This window comes from Corvus kubaryi, unplaced genomic scaffold (assembly GCF_017639235.1).
Source record: "Corvus kubaryi isolate FWS band 111438036 unplaced genomic scaffold, C.kubaryi_AGA036_p1.0 37387, whole genome shotgun sequence".
NCBI classification, from domain to species: Eukaryota; Metazoa; Chordata; class Aves; order Passeriformes; family Corvidae; genus Corvus; species Corvus kubaryi.
The window spans coordinates 12,508,806-12,525,428 of NW_024581129.1; the positions used below are offsets into that span (position 1 = coordinate 12,508,806).

Consider the following 16,623-nt stretch of genomic DNA (forward strand, 5'->3'; position numbering starts at 1 on the left):
TTAGGACTGAGGAGAAAAGATAAAAAGACTCCTGAAATTAAAATTAACAGCAGGTGCACAGTGTAGCCTTAAAATATTTTTAAGGTATTAGGAGACATAACACCTGAAGGCTACAAATGTGTTTTTCACAAATACTTCATCTGAGTTAGCATCTGCTGCTGGGGTCATTCACCAAAGTTACACACAAAAAGGGCATTTCCCACACACACCGAGGCAGGTAAAGAAAAACGTGGCCTCTACTCTTCAGAATATATTGAAATATTCACTGCCAGTGATTAAGGCACACCTGAGGCAGACAAAGCATCCAAATTTCACCTTCTCCAGTGGGATGGTACCAACCCTGCTGGGCTGCACTTGGCCTTGACCTTGGGCTGTAACAGACCCAAGTCCTGTAGCTGTGCAGAGAACACACAGAGCAATTCCTGTGAAAACATCACTGGAAATTCTGTGTGCCTGGGGAAATGCTGTGATTTAAGTGCTCTGTAATGGTATTGTGGAAGTTTGTGTCACTTGCCCCTGGGTGACAATTCCCAGAGCAGCCTCTCAGGACAAAACCCCTTGTCCAGCAGCAGCCCCAGCCCAGCTCATAGTGACAACGTTGCACCTGCCCTACGAGAGGGGAAGAAACAGAAACTCACTTCAACTCTGAAATTAGTTATAGGTTGTTACATGGCAAGTGCTTTTTTTCCATAATTACAAGTATAAAAATCCAAAAGATCCAGATGGCAAATGGGTCAGCTGACCTTCTGTCTTTAACAACAGTGTTCCAAACAATAGATTTCTGCATGGAGTTTGATTTGAAAAAGCAAAAAACAGGAAATATTAACAAAAATTTGAAAATATTTGCACTTTTTTTGTGCACTACCTTTTAAGACTCTTGTCAAAACTTTGACTCTTCTCCCCCCAGTTTGGGTAAATAACTATTATAGTTTGTTGCTAAATAAAAATACTACTTTTTCAATTTAAAAATACCTATTCTATATTCTGTATTAAAAATATGAAAACAGTGCAGTTTGATTGAAGGGGAAAAACTTGTTTTGCAAGTTTAAAAAGATAATTTGACTTTAGTTAACTTTAATTAACTTTTACACCTGCACTCTACTCTCCCAATGAGCTGAGGGGGAAGATTAGCCACAGTATATGATGCTAATGGGAGTTCAATTCAATATTTATTATTCATCCCAGTATTCTGCAGCAATTAATTCATTTAATGAGCAAACAGGCATTGTGAATACTAGAATGGATTTTCAACACTTCGGATATTTATGTCACTGGAGGTAACAGAGAAAATGTTTACTTGTGAGGCACTAGGATGCCATTTTTCCCCTGTGTATTCTCCTTCTCCACTGATGTTTTCACCTCAAAACTTCCCTCACACTGATCCAGGGTCAAACCCACTGCTCATGGTGCAGCTGGAGTCCATGTGAGCTTGTCTTACTGGGACAAATTCCCTCTCTAAGTGCATAATTCTGGTTCTCAGTCTCATTTCACTGCTGTACAGCCCATTTATGAAAAATCCTCTGTTAATCCATTGTTTCACTAGTTGTTGCATTTAAATGTTCATTTGGGGGTTAGATCTGTTGTCCAATTGTAGGTAATGAATTTCCCACCAATATTAGAGTTGGCACTTCATTTATCAAAAAAAAAATGTGTTTCAAACCAGGTATTTCAAGCTCTCTCACCTTTGTAAAAGAACATCACAATTCATTCCCATTGTTTGGGTATTCTTGGATCAGATTTCAATCTCTTTCAAGTCCCAGTTCCTTGCCTTCATGTCAGTGACTCACATTTTGTTGCTGTACTCATGAAGCATTTTATTAATGAAGATGGAATAACAAACGCCCACACGCTGGTACATCTACTTCAGGCCTCACAGTTTTACTTTTCTCTTTGCTGGTACTTTCACACATTTGTTTTCTGTATTTCAGATGCTTGAGGCCTTGATAGCATCATTATAGAACTGTTTAATCAAACCCACAGTTTGCTCTGACAATCTTTGGCATTAGTAACAGCTATAACTCACCATAAACATTCCACTGGCAACTCACTCATGTGAGATTTTTCAGTGGCTTTTACATAACCAAAAGTCATGTGGCATTAAACAGACACTTAGACACAGACTGTAATTCTGAATTGTTCTGCTATGGCTTTTTGTATACATATGAGAAAAATCAGCAGATTTCTTCCACTATTGTGTGTAAATTTAAAATAAAACAGCAAAAACTGTAGTAGTAAAAAACTTATATGTTCCCCAAGGAGGGAGAAATCCCATTCAACTGAGTGATCAAAAGACAGAATAAAAAATACCTCAAATACCCAAAATTGTGCAGGTTCAAAACCTATTTAGAGAAAAACTTAGGAAGAATATTTATTAGAGGTTATTAAAGGCAAAAAAAGGAAATTTCAAACAAGCCATTACAGCGAGGTCATAAGTTGGGGAAATTGAGTACCACAATAAAGATTCTTGCACATCTGCTCATTCCTAAAGGTTTACAATACCTGTTACTGGCCAGACTGGAGTAAAGCATCATGCACAATACTCTCACCAAGTACAACCACTGTTGTGCTCTTAACAACACTTTCCACCTTACTTAGGCAGGAGACTACTGGCAGTTTTCTTAGGATGTAAACTGGAAAACACTGATGAACAACAGGCAGAATTTGCAATTGCTTCAATTACTCTAGTGACCCCTTCCTTTTTTAAAAGCATCAATGCTACAGATTGATTTGGGGAGCTTATTTCTTCCTGCTTTTTTTAAAAATAGTATTCTGCATTAAATGGATGTTTTGCCATCTCCTCAGAAGCAAATCTATCCCTCAACACAAACACTTCCTTCACTGCTCCTGTGGAACTACACAAACAGCTAAGGGAAGAGATCAATATCACACTATTTTCAGCTGTTTGGTCCTCACCCTTAATACAGTCAGACTGCCAGAATCTCCACGTGTGGTAATTGCAAATTGTTTTAATTTTTGCACTTAATTTGCATTTATGTTTCAAAAATCCAAACTCCAATGAGTCTATTTAAACACACAAATACCCACAAATCCTGGTTCTGGGGCTGAGAGCTGCTCAAATGCTCATCTCTGAACAGTGCTCATCTCTGCTTTGACCTTTCCCCAGCAGACTGTTCACATGCTTCACATGAAGAATATCCAAGTGCTCTGTGATGTGAGGACACTTATCCAATCACCCCTTCAGCCATCTCCCCATCTGTACACACTTGCTCTTTTGGAGAAGTGCAGTGAGAATCAGAACATTCTGTTCTCTGGTAAGTAAATAAGGAGAGGGTGATTACAGCCATTTTCCAGAGGAATCTGAGATGTGCTGGACTTTGCTGACTTGAACTCTCACATGCCAAAATTCTATCTTGTAAAACCTGGTATCATTTGGCATTTATACAGACAGGAATATCTTCCTCCATACTCGTGCTAATATGGCCAAGAGGATGTTGCCACTGCACACTCCCACCTAACCCACAACGAATTAGTTCTGGAGCAAAATTAAACTGCCTCAGACATGATTTTCCCAGATTTGACTCCCTCCAAGAAAACCACATATTATTACCAGCAAAAACCACAGATGGCTGCCCATGGTAGCTCATTTCAGTCTCTGCCAAACTGGTGCTTTCCTACTAAAAGTAAAAAAACTTTCCCAACAATAAATCACAGACATTTTATGCACCTGATATTTTTAAGCAGAAATTTAAAAATAAATCAATAAATCCATCTTTCTTTCAATAAAGAACAGAAAAAGTCATGCAAATAATCACAAGTTTGAATTAACCTAGGTTTTTTAAAAAGAAAAAAATTAAATGTTCTATTTTCAAAAAAGCTTCTCTTCTACCATCATTACATCTCCTCTCTGCCTGGTGAGAGCACTACTGCACCAAATTCACCAAGAAGCACAATTTAGGCTTACCAGAGAGCCTGGGTGAGCTGGGAGGCAGCAGTGGCAGTGCCTGCCCTGGCACAGCAAACCCAGAGCCAAGGCACTGATACCAGGGTGCCACGTTTCGAACAGCACAAGTTGAATCTAGTGCAAAACACTTTTCCAGAAAAAAAAAACAACTTCTGAGTGACACGGACATGGAATTTCTGCTCTGAGGAGCAGCCCTCCAGAAGAGGCAGGAGAGCCGGTCTGTGCCCGGCCCGGGAAGCACAGCTTCCATCACTAGATGGCATCTTGGCATCGCGCTTTGAGCCGCCGAGCTCATCGCTGCTGGCACCTCCCGGGACCAGCCCTCGGAGCCTGCTGAGACCTCGGCTCTCCGCAGCACAGGAAACCCTGGCTTGTCCCTCATGCCCCACACATCCTGTCCTGCTGGAATTCAGAAAATTTATACCCATCAATTGGCTCTTAAAAACGCACCACACTGCATTTGTACAAATGACAGCACTGCCACTAAAGGGCAGTTCAGAGGGACCATTGGCAGGGGTGACTGTCTAATTTATATCCCTCGTCCATCAGAATTCTCAAAAGTCTCTATTGCTGGATTCTAGAAGCAGGTTTTCTAATTTTGTGTTTGCTTGGTTTTCTTTTCTTTTTAAATCCTGGGTATCAGTACTTTACAAACACTGTTAATATGGGTAAAATGCAAAAGAAAACCAGAAAAAAAAATATATTAACTGAACAATAAACACTTTTCATATTAATGGTGCATTGATTTATTTGCCTCTAAGACTGATAAAAGCATCAAAATGAATGGTATGTGATTCCCACACCACAGCTAAACAGAACTGGTTTGATGGGCAGCTACACAATGGTTAAGAGCCTTGCTGCACAAACATTTATGCAAATCAATATTCATATTTTTCCCAATAGCACATGTTCACAAATCCTGACTGAAAACTAAGATTCAAAGGACAATCAAGGCAAAATTATCACTTTCCCTTTAGTTTCACTTGGATGATGGAAGCAGAGATTTCCAGAACTGCTGTATGAAATGTATTTTTAGACCCTGTTTGTTACAGTCTTGTATCCATCCTGGGAGCACAGTCCACCCTACAACCAATTTAGTACTGCTAGCAGTGAAAAACATCAACTTCTGCACAGCTTTTAGACAATTCTGATGAAGACACAGCCTTTTCCTGCTTTTTTTTCATCTCCATTCATTTATTCTTAGATTGTGAGTATGCTCACAAGGCCCTCCCTGAAAGTCTACTACATTCCAGTATTTAGAAGTACCAAAATTTGATTACTAACAGCAGCAAAGGCATTTGGTTTTTCTCCTTTGGTTTTTTTCTGCAATTCCTTTTAAAAGAAGCTCATTTCTTCTTTAGAAAGATCTTGTGTCTCTGTGTTGAGCCAGCTTTTCTTTCTACACCAAAACCACAAGTATTCAAGGAGATTCAAGGATCTTTTATCAAACCATACCTGGCATTTCAGCAGCTCTCTGGATTCACCTGCTTGTTAGCAGGAAATTTCTGCTATTGGAAATTGTTTATTCTTATTTTATTTAGTCTTATACCTCCTTGGCTAAAGCACAAACACAGAAGAATCTGATGGTGAAGTGAAGGAAGGCTGCGAGAACAGGGCAGTTTCTTAGTTTCATCTCTCCTGCCAGAAAAGATGACACCTAACTTGATTTTAATCAATGAAAAACTCAAAATCTCCACCAGTGTCAACTTGTCCTGGAGATCTGCTTCTCTAAGAATAATAAATCAGCTCCAGCTCTGTAGACACCACACCATTACCACTCCAGGCAAGGTTAAGCCAAGTAAACAACACTCAGCATCTGATTTAATAACAACACACAAGTATAGACTGATGGCAGAGGGAAAAAGGGTCAATATATTACAGGAGTTTGCATCTAAGAATAACTGGTTTGTCTTAATTTCATTCATCACTAAGTAACGTTTATAATTTGAGGATTTTCCCTGTGCAATCAGTAATAGTAACACTGACTCGTCATCTAAATGATACTGGGGTATTTTCAAGGAGACATTTCCAGATAATATGAAAATATTATCCATAATTTATGGAATAATGGCTGCAAGCTCCAGCCATTGGACCAATTCGTCTGCTGGGATAAAAACACACAGCCATGAGCATTAATAGGGAGCAAAACACTGCACCATCCAAGGAGATGGAGATGGAAGGAACAAAACTCAGGACTCTCTACCTGCTTCTGACTGCTCCCCTCTGCTGTGCATTAATACAGCACTGCATTTCATGTGCCTGGATTCTCAAATCAGTAATGTGATGGAAAACTTTACAAAATCTTCCCACAATAAGCATCTCAGGTAAAATTTTCCCCTCATGCTGTATTCCATTCATCATAAACCACTCTCTGATCCTCATGATAGAGCTGTAAAGAATTTCCTTGATTTTTCAGTAGTTCTATAAATTATTTTGAGAAATAAAAACAAATGTAGCCAGATCTTTCCCATATTTATTGTTTTATTGGCACAAGTTAGATCAGCTCTATGTTACTATTTGAGATACCTGCACAGTGCACATTCCCCTCTCTCCAGTATGCTAAGACTCTCCCCTCCCACCTAACCCATTATCCAAATGCTCTGTGATGATGCTCAGGGAAGAGTTATTTTTGCTTTCAGTTCTATTGTTCTCTCGCTGGTAGTGACAGATTCATTAATTTTTTTTTTTTTTTTAAGAATGCTAAGATACATTCCATTCAATAGGAATCTGAAATTTAAAGAAATCCACTTTTTTTTTTGCAAGCCATTATCCCCAGCTAATAGATATCCTTCCTGAAGCAGCAGCAGAGATGAAGTAATTTCAGGTACTATCACATTTCTATTCAGATCACAGGCAGCAATTCTTGCAGCAATTTTATTTCTCAGCAAAAATCATTATTGTCCCTCCTGAATTATCCTGAAGAGTCCTATTTTACTCCCACTACCTTTTCTCAACATTTCTTGATTAAAAAACAGTACATAATATTTGTTATCAAATATCAATATATAGACAAGAGTTGGAGAAATGGAAATGGGGGAAAAGCAAAGGCACTTTAGAAAACATAAACCTTTAATATGCAGGAAGGAGAATTTAAAGCAGCCTAAGACTGTGAAGCTGCAGATAGAAGAGTGAAGCACTTAGAGGAAGCCATAAGAAAAAGGGACAGAAATCCAAGGATCCAGCCCAAATCCATCCCTCCAGAGTCTGGCAGCCAGTAATTTTACAACTTCCTAAAGCTTCCAATAATAATTCCTTCAGTTACATTTTTCTGAGCTCTGCAGGTACAACCAGCTGCCTGATGAGATTTAAGAACAAAAGAAAGGCTTTAAAAGACTCAATCACTCAGCTTAATGAAAACATCTTGAATTATTTAACAAACAATCTATTAAGCAGCTATAGCTATCGGGAAACATGGAGTTTGATAGATCTGATTCCCCACTGCTCTTTTATACCACAGTGTCTCCAGCCCTTTCAGTGCAGTCTCAGGAATGTAACACAGATGTGAATTCAGCCTGAGATTGAGCTGCATTAGACTTTCATATAGGATCTGTCACTAAGAGCAGGAAAAGCAGCCAACAATTATTTAAAAGAAAAATCCACCTGGAAATAAGCCTTTCAGGCTCTGGAACTGGGGCATTATTCAATAATTTGTTCTCAGGTCCATTTGAATTCTCATCTGTCAACTCTCCTTTTATTACCAGACTGTTCTATAAGCAATGATCTGGCAACACACTTGAAAAATCTATGTATTCCTTCCCATCCATCACAACAAACAATTTTCCAAGCAACAACAGAGACAGTGTAATTTCAAGAGCAATAAGCTCAACTCCTAACTCATTATTTTTATGCCATTGTAGCGTGGCATAAGAAATATCATGGAAAACAGGAAACCTTTTCCTCTTTCCATCACAAACCTCTTCAGTACATCAAAATGTATTGATAAACGTGCCTTTAGAACTCTTTCCATCACCCAAAAATAAGTAAAAAATAATTAAAGTCTAAGCTACTAAAGCTCAAGGAAGACAAATGAAATCTTGTTTGTTAAGTCACTACCTCGAAATCTGAGGACACTTTCTTACAGACAACAAAAGGATTCAGTCACGAAAAAAAGAAAAAGAAAAAGAAAAAGAAAAAGAAAAAGAAAAAGAAAAAGAAGAGGACTCCCTGGGTGAGTTTGACAAAGAAATTCAGTAAAGCCCCCACCCTCTCAGTACAAAATGGCAAGTGTTCATCAAATCTTGTTCTGCACTTGTAAAAACATTTTCTAGTTTAGAGAACACATTCAGCCAGGAAAAACACTACATCATTCTTCAAAAAATTTGTTTTTAACTGACACAAACCTAATTTCAATGCAAATATATGAAGCACAAAAAAACCAAGCTTCTAAAAATAAACCTCCACCTCTCAGAACATCATTCCGCAAGTTAACTTTTGACAAACTAACAGAAAGGCTTGACTTTGCATATGTTCCAGCAGGAAGCGCCAGTGCAGGAAGAATTATTGAACGATATTCTTCCAAAACCTACTATATGGGATAAAAAAAGGATTCTGTCAAATCATCAGAGAAGCTAAAAATCTCTTGTATACGTTTTCACTTTTCAAGATATTTTTGTATTTCCGTTGGTGTGACTAAGCAGTTTCAGAAGCCAGAGATTTCCAACTGCAAGACAGTGCTCATTTGGAGAGAGTCCAACCACCTCCTCCTTTCAGGGAACTGTTAATGATGGATGTTCATGTTTAAAACAGCATTAATCATGCCTGCAAACAGGGAAAAAGGGGTTGCCAAACATTTGAAATACTGACTATTTCCTTATTCTGGCATAAATCCACACTCCTACAACCTCGAGTCTGAGGGGATACAGCTTAGATAATCAGAAAAAGAGGGGGGAGAAATACCCAAACTAAGTGTTCATAGAGTGACATAATTCCAATTCCTGGCACTCTCCAAGGAGAGGCACTTGGAAAGGAACTGTAGCACAATATTCCTGGTTTAGAGAGACAAAAAAAAGATTAAAGGAACTTGACTGCAACGGATGACTAACTCTTCGTGACATCAGACAGTGTTGAGTATCACCAGCACCTCTGTAAATCAGGTCTGTTAACACCTCAGCATAAGTTTGGCTTATGGGACACATTTCCTGACAAAATATGATATTATTTAGAAAATGAAGTATGCAGCACAGACACAGGTTAGGTGATATCCAGCCTTTAAGCCAGGATAAGGTTGTTCTCTTTTGGTCCAGCCCTGCTCAGTTTCCAAGCCAACAGTGGCCTTGCCCTTGTGAGTGCTTGTCTCTTGCATGGCTCCAAACTCACCCCAATTTCTGCTTTCTTTTTTTGTATCTGCTCTCCTCACTACAGTATGGAATTCCAGAGGGGTTTGCAGTTGTACCCCACCCTCCCATTCCCCCAGATTTTATCCCCTCTCTGCACAACAGTGAGACACAGCCTGGAGGCCAGTCTGTGCATGGAGACGAGACAGTTTGTAGCACACGAGAGAGCCACGGGGCTCTTAATGAACATAACTGCAACAATTCTAATCAGTTTGCCTCTCTTTGGTAAAACAGATATTCCCTGTTCTATATATTCACATATTAAAGAGCATTTAAGCCAATTCAAGTGCAGTCACTTCAAAAGCAGGAAGGTGTCACAGGAAAGAGTTAGTGCCAGTGATTGATGACCGAAACAATTTAAAAGAAGATCTAAACTCAGTTACAAAATCTAATCTCTTCAGTAAAATGCTTTACTTACTGGACCTTGAGGACTGTTCTTGGCACTGGAAACCAGAGTCATAACATCAGATTTATAGTCCTGAAAAGAGGGGAAAAATATAGTCAGATTAAACATAATAGTTGGCACTTTACATATCAGGAATAAAGACCAACATTGAGCACCACTGTGATTAGACGCAGAGGAGCCATTAGTAAAACATTTGATTATGGAGATTTTCATTGCCATTCATCTTGTGCCTTAGACCCTTTTGACTAAATTACCCACTTTTTTGGTTTTACCATAATGACCCCCAAGAAAGCCAGCAGCCTGATCTCTCTTTTAGAAGGCAGTAGGGTGGGAAGGACAGGATGATGATACAGCTACTGCCTTTCAGAAACTTTACATTACACTTCCTGAACCAGGCCCACACAGCCTCCACATGAAATTTGGGTGACAGTTTCTCAACCACTCAAAATTCTCTCAGCATCTTATGATAAATGATTTTCTGTTCCATTAGAGGGACCTTGACTTCTTTTCCTGCTTAGCAACAGCCCCGTAAATGTTGATCCAAACCCCTGCAGCACAGGCTGTGCAGGAGTTAGGCCCATGGCTATGCTGGCTCACCATTCTTTGTGTCAGATCTACATCTAGGTCCACCCTAAAGTAATATAAAATCCCTCATTTTCTATCCCTCAGGAAGCTTCTCCTACATCCCAGCTGGCATTCCACAAGTCACAAAGCAATCTGGGGCTTGGGCATGAGAATAAGCTGAGTACTCTGCTGTTACTGCAATATAGAAACAAGGGCTTAGAGGAGTTTTTAATAGGTGATAGAAGTGCCGCAGTGCTTAAATACAGGTGCAACAAATACCAGTACAAGACTCAGGCCAGTAATTAAAACAGTTCTGATTTTAAAAGGATATGTTAGAAAGAGTTAGCAGGCTAAATTTTTTGCCTCTTCCCTAATGAATACAGCCATTACACTCATATTTATATTTTGAAAAGGTCTCCCAGGTCTGGCCTCCTCTTGTCATGCCATTCCTATCAATAAAGGTCAGATTTACATGGCAAGCCAAGCTACACAGTTCCTCCTAATGTTTGGGAATTAAAGTCTGATAAGCTGAAATTGAGGCCATTGTGTCCAAGACAGCAAAGACTAACTGCTATGAACTTCTTTTAATTATCATCATCAAGTATGCCTCCATATATTAAGATTCTAGATCCTTTATTTATAGGAGATGTGCTATGACCCAATAGACAGATCATATTTCAGGGCAGTAATTCTCCACTCCTTCACCCTGAGCATCTCCCAGCCTCTGAATTGTATAGAGTATCCCGCACTGTCCATTCAATTTATCTATTGTAAACACCAACTCCTTCATAGGAGCTGCCAACAAACAGACTTTACTAGGTGTAAATAGATGCCAAACTACCATCAAATCACCTCACATACAAACCCCTGTGGTCCATGCTTCCCACAAAGCACAGCAGTCACTGTTGGCCACTGAGAAGCTGCAAACTGAGACCAACATCAAAGCAAACCTTCTCTTTTCCACCCCCTGGATGATTTAAGAGTGCCTCCACACCCTTACCCACTGCTGTGCCACTGAGCAGCTGCGTATTTGCTGCTTTTTCAGGTTTTCTTCAAGTTTACTCATGTCACTGTCCTCCCTTCTGTCCCTTCACCTGAGCTCCTCTGTCACGGCTGCCCCCAGAGCCATTTGCCTGTCCCTGCTTTGCTGTGCACACCTGTGAGCACACCGTGCACGGGGCTGCAGCAGGATGGATGTGCAGCTATTTGTATTCCACGCCCGTTGCCTTCCCCTCCCTTCCCAGCAGGATGCTCTGGTTCCAGAGCTCCTCAGGCTGCACGACTTCCCCGGGATCACAGCTTCACAGTGCTCAGGAAGGACTGTGGGAATCCAAACTCACCTTTTTGCAGGGCTGTTCCTCTTGGGAAACTCCCTAGGAGAGGCAGGCAGACAGAGAGACAACACATTTCGTTTCACACAACTCTTTTCCAGAAGGCAGTGCCCCGAGATCCAAATAAATATGACATTTTAAGCAGCTATTTTGCAAATATACTTGTTTTTTCCCCCCAACCCAGCTAAATTTCTAAGCGTTGCACAGCTCTGTGAACCAGCAACAAATTAATAAACAGCTCTAGGCCAAGGCTGCATGTGGGACACCTCCTTGGGAAGCGCATGGTGTGCTCCCTATTAATAACTCACTTACAACCTGAGAAAATCCAGGGACATTGAACCAGAAAATAAAAGCGAAATAGCAAAACTCCTCAGGTCGAGGTTGTTTTTAGGAGGCAGAGAATTCCAACAACAATCCAGACTAATCTAAGCCTGTTAGCAAGAGCCCAAATCCCTTCCCCAGTAATTCCAGATGCTCGGACTGGGATCCACCAAACACCCTCCTCCTGTATCACAGAGGCTGAAATAACCATTCCCTCACTACAGCTGCAACAGCAGCACTCAGGGGCAGCTCTCTGATAGACAAAGGAGATTAATTCTCATCATAATAATTTTCACATATAAGACACTTTCCTCTACACCATTTCTGTATTTATAGCAAACAAAAAATTGGTTTGTGGAGTTGCTTTTGCACTCATTTTCAGATAATGTGTCATAATAATATCTCGTACATGTTCACGTTATGCAAAGTATTGTGCCACTGACAAATCATGCACTTGTCTTGGAGGCTACAGGAAAATGGAAATTACACAGTTTCAGCACTGCAGCAGCAAAACAAACAAAAACTTTCTCCCTCCTGTAGAGCTACACTTCATGTTCCTATCAGTGCCTCCTCCAGGTAATGTCTTTTGGGTCTCTTGTTTCCATTAACATTTGTATTTTGAGGTGATTTCTACTTGGTACTCGAAGGTGGAATTGCAACAACCATTTACAGGCTATTTTATTTTCAGGGTCTGTTCTGTTACCAAGGGCAGCTGTGCTGTGGCCATGCCAGGCTTTCCAGAAGTTTCTTATGATTGCCATTACTATCCATCTGCCCTTAGAGAAATCAAGAAATAGCAATAAAACGCTCCCTAAATTTTATATGAGGCACAGCCTACTCCCCACCCCTCAAACAGAAAGTTTAGAGTAAATGTCAGCTAACAGACATTACTATCCATTCTTCTGCCTTTAATGGGAAAAATAAATTTTGGCAGTCCTTCCCCAGTGTTAAAAGTCTTAGCTACTCCCTGAGGATAGAAAGAATCAATGCAAGTAAGATCCATATTTTCTTTCTTGGAATACCACTGCTTCCAGCAATTTATTTGACTGACTATGCCTTCTATTACCATGTAAATTGTTTCAGGCTGCAGGAAAAAAAAAAGTATTAATCTCCCCTCAGTAAGTCATAAAATAAAGAAATCAATTTCAAGGTCAATTTAGTCTAAATAACACCTGCTGCCCTTTTTGTAACATGCAGACTCCTCTGAAACACTAAGTTGCTGTCTATAAAGGCATCAATACGTGATGTCTCACATAAATCAGGGTGCTGTATGGTACAGTACAGCTGATTTGCAGGGTACCAACTGGAGCTGGGAAAAAAGATTCAGAACAGGTCCCTCCTCATCACACCTTTTCAACATAAGCACAAGGCTTTACAACAGAAAATAAAGCCAGGGGAGCCTGGAGCGTGTAGGGATCTGGTTCTGCAAGGAGCCTGTGCCTTGTAAGGTTTTGGGGACATCCAGGGAGTCTCAGCTCTGCATTGGGAGCACTTAGATCCATGAAGTGTGGGTAGCCTCAAGCATGAGCTTCAGAGAGGGAGAAAAAGACAAAAAAAAAAAAATAGTATTAGCAACAAGAAATCTTCCCTTCTATTGGAAAGCAGAGTGGAATGGCAAAGACTGGAAATAGGAAAGAGAGTGACGGTGTTTTTTCCCTATCCTAGAATTCAGAAAAGGGAAAAAACTTGAAAAATTCTCACCTGCTTCCACGGAGGAAAAACTTTTAAGTGGAAATCCATTTCTCTTTTGGTCAAAAACTGCCCAATCTTTCTTTTAAGTATACTTAATGTGCTCCCATTGTAGCATAGGACTGCATTTGATTTCCCTAAAGGGGTTGGACATTCATGCCCTTCTCCTGAAAAGTTTGCCTTGAGCTCTGTAACATTTCTGGGCTGTAATGGAAAAGCTCTAAAGCCCCAGGACTGAGTGGTCTGGTCACTGTATTCCTCCCCACTGTGGTACTTCTTTCCTAGAAGGTGAATACAACTATTTTTCCTTTCCCATGTCCAAGTCACAGCAGTGCTGGTACCTCATTACATGCAAAGTTCCTGACAGGTTTTTTTTTTCTTCCTCTGGCTCCCCCAGCAGAAGACAGTCTGGGCAATAAATACCCAAGCAGCAGAAGTTCCTGAATGAAGCAAATATACAGATATTCTGGAAAGGGGACTCCACATTCCTGAAAGACTTCTCTAATGAAAGTAAAACAGTGCTTTGAAGGCTTTTGAAAAGGGCTGAGAACATAAGGATCCACAAGGCTGAGCAGAGAGCAAATTGAAATCAATTTACAGAAAATGGTCTAACATAGGAACCATTTAAACCAGGAACAGATTTTGGCTTCCCTAACAGAGATCTATACCACAGCTCTGCTCCAGGATATGGAACAGCCCACAGGTTTCTCCAGGCATACATGTCACAGCAGCAGAATTCTCTCTAAAACTGGTGGACAGTAGTAGGTGGTGTCCAAGCCCTTCCCATCATTTATTGCATGGGTGAACCTGGAATTATTGAGGGGTTTCACTTCTTGTTCTACATAAATACATTCCTATTGCACACAGAGAGAAAACCAACCCCAACTCTGTCATTTAGAGCAGGGACTACTCAACAGTACCCCCATTTCATAGTTCATAATTAGCACTGTAATGTGGATCCGTTTTTTATATTTATAGTCTTTGCATGTATTCAGCTTTATCTGGAAGACAGCATTTCACCAAATAATCAAAATATAATTTAATCAAGTCTAATATATTCATATATTTATAGAGTATAATGATTCCCCTATGATGATATACTAGCAAAAAGGAATGCTGCCCTTTTCCAACAGATAACACTCAGTGAATCAAAGGTTATGTAGAAATAAATTGGAAAATATAAAGTCACAGAAAAATCATTTATTTTTGGATATAAAAGAATATTTCATTTTTTAAATCCATGGTCCTGAATCCTATTTAATGCAAACTTCTCTGTGAAATCCCACTATCACAAGCCAAGGATAATGGCTGTGTGTCAGGAGCTGCCAATATACTGATTCAGTGAGTCAAGAAACAAGGATGAGATTTACTAGGAGTGATAAGCATATTAATGTTATATTATCTAAAATCATACAAATACTCATTTTGCAGTTGAATATGTCTAATAGCATGAGATTCCACAGCAGAAAAACAAACAGAAGCCTGACATGGCTGTCCAAGGGCTCAAAAGATTAGAAACACAAGAAAAGAGCGACTTTTTAAAAAGGGTTTATTTGTTGAGGTAAAGGGGCAGAAAGAGCAGTGTAAGACACGCAAGGAGCTTTTTCTAATGGGAAATTATCTTTTCAATGTGCCAAGAAGAAGCTTCAGAATCCTGAACCATGAAGCCCTATAAAGAACAGGGGAGATGTCTTCCAAAGATGAAGAATGTAAGCAGCACAGGAAGAAACCCAGAATATTCCTAACTACTTCTGCTTAACCAAATGGTTACCTATTTCCTAATGCCCAAGCAGTCCATGAAGCGGGTAAATTATTGCAGGATCTGCTGTGAAATCAAGGTGGAGAAAAAGACAAAACAAGTGGAGAGTTAAATAAATACTTTCAAAATGTAATCGCAAAGGGCACAGATGAGCATGTCTGACATTGCCTATTATCTCCTGAGCAGAACTACTTTAGGTTTACTGAGGCAGGAGACTTCAGTAACCTACAAGTCACTCAGGAACATTTATCCAGGAGTATTAGAAGATGATCAGGAGCAGAATCTGCAGAGCAATGATAATCATCACTGAGGGCTCAGGGCTGGAAGGGTTTGCCCTTGCACTGTAACAGCAGCAAACATCCCCACGGATCTCAGCAAATGAGCCCTGCCCTGGGTGCAGGGAGTACTGATCAGTACAGCCTCAACGACACTGCAGCCGACTTCAGATAAGAAATAAAAAGTTTCTGTCTTTTCCAGAAGCTCAGATAAACTCAGCTGGGCTGTATTTCTACTCCAAACAGCCTTGGATAATGTTTCCGATGATTCCTGATTTTCACCAACCAAAGCAGAAACTGCTGGAAATCTCACGGGAATATTCTCTCATGGCACCCCATCACCAAAGCAGCCCATCAGGAAATGCTTAACTCATCAGCAATCCAGCATTTTCATTAAGTGAATTTAAAGGCAAAAGATCAGCCACAGGATGTATCCACATTATTTGTTCCCCCAGGCACGGAAATATTTCTTATACTAGAGAATTTTCAGTCAATGATTATATTTTAAATTTATTACCTGCCTGATCACAGAAGCAGGATGCTCTTCACAGAATATACTTTTAATGTGATTTTCTGGCACCAGTTAGAATGGAGCCATGCACAAATCCAAGTGTTAATATTCTGCTGTAACAATACACCACCCACCTTGCATTGTCCTGCCCCTGAATGCTTAGGCAAGTCGTGATCAAGTTTCTAGAGCTGAGACTTCAGAAAATAATCAATGTAAGCATATTATTACATGACTATGAAGTATAGAACTGGTATCTCTTATATGACTGTAAAATTAAGTAGTATTACATGGAGTCTTTTAGAAAATAGACCAGAACACACTTTTCCTAGTCTTTGCTATATTACATGCAGATAAATTTCCTCTGTAAGGACAGCTGCTGCTCTAACATGACAGAGTCTTGACTCAGAAAATAAATATTTCGCTGCTGTGGAAAATTATCAGCTTTTACAGGATAAACAGTGGCTGCCACCCTTATGCTTTAAATGCCCTTAGGAAACACAGCTGAGTGCTTC

General features: G+C 39.9%; 1 protein-coding gene across 13 annotated transcripts in view; it reads right to left on the bottom strand.

The window, feature by feature from the left end:
* RBFOX1 (RNA binding fox-1 homolog 1) overlaps positions 1-16,623 on the bottom strand; it is a 1,110,759-nt gene that overhangs the window by 977,484 nt on the left and 116,652 nt on the right. For all 13 annotated transcript variants that reach the window (XM_042037784.1, XM_042037778.1, XM_042037788.1 and 10 more), the window contains exon 2: positions 9,674-9,733. In XM_042037784.1, coding sequence (XP_041893718.1) covers positions 9,674-9,733 — 60 coding nt within the window. The remainder of the gene's footprint in view (positions 1-9,673; positions 9,734-16,623) is intronic.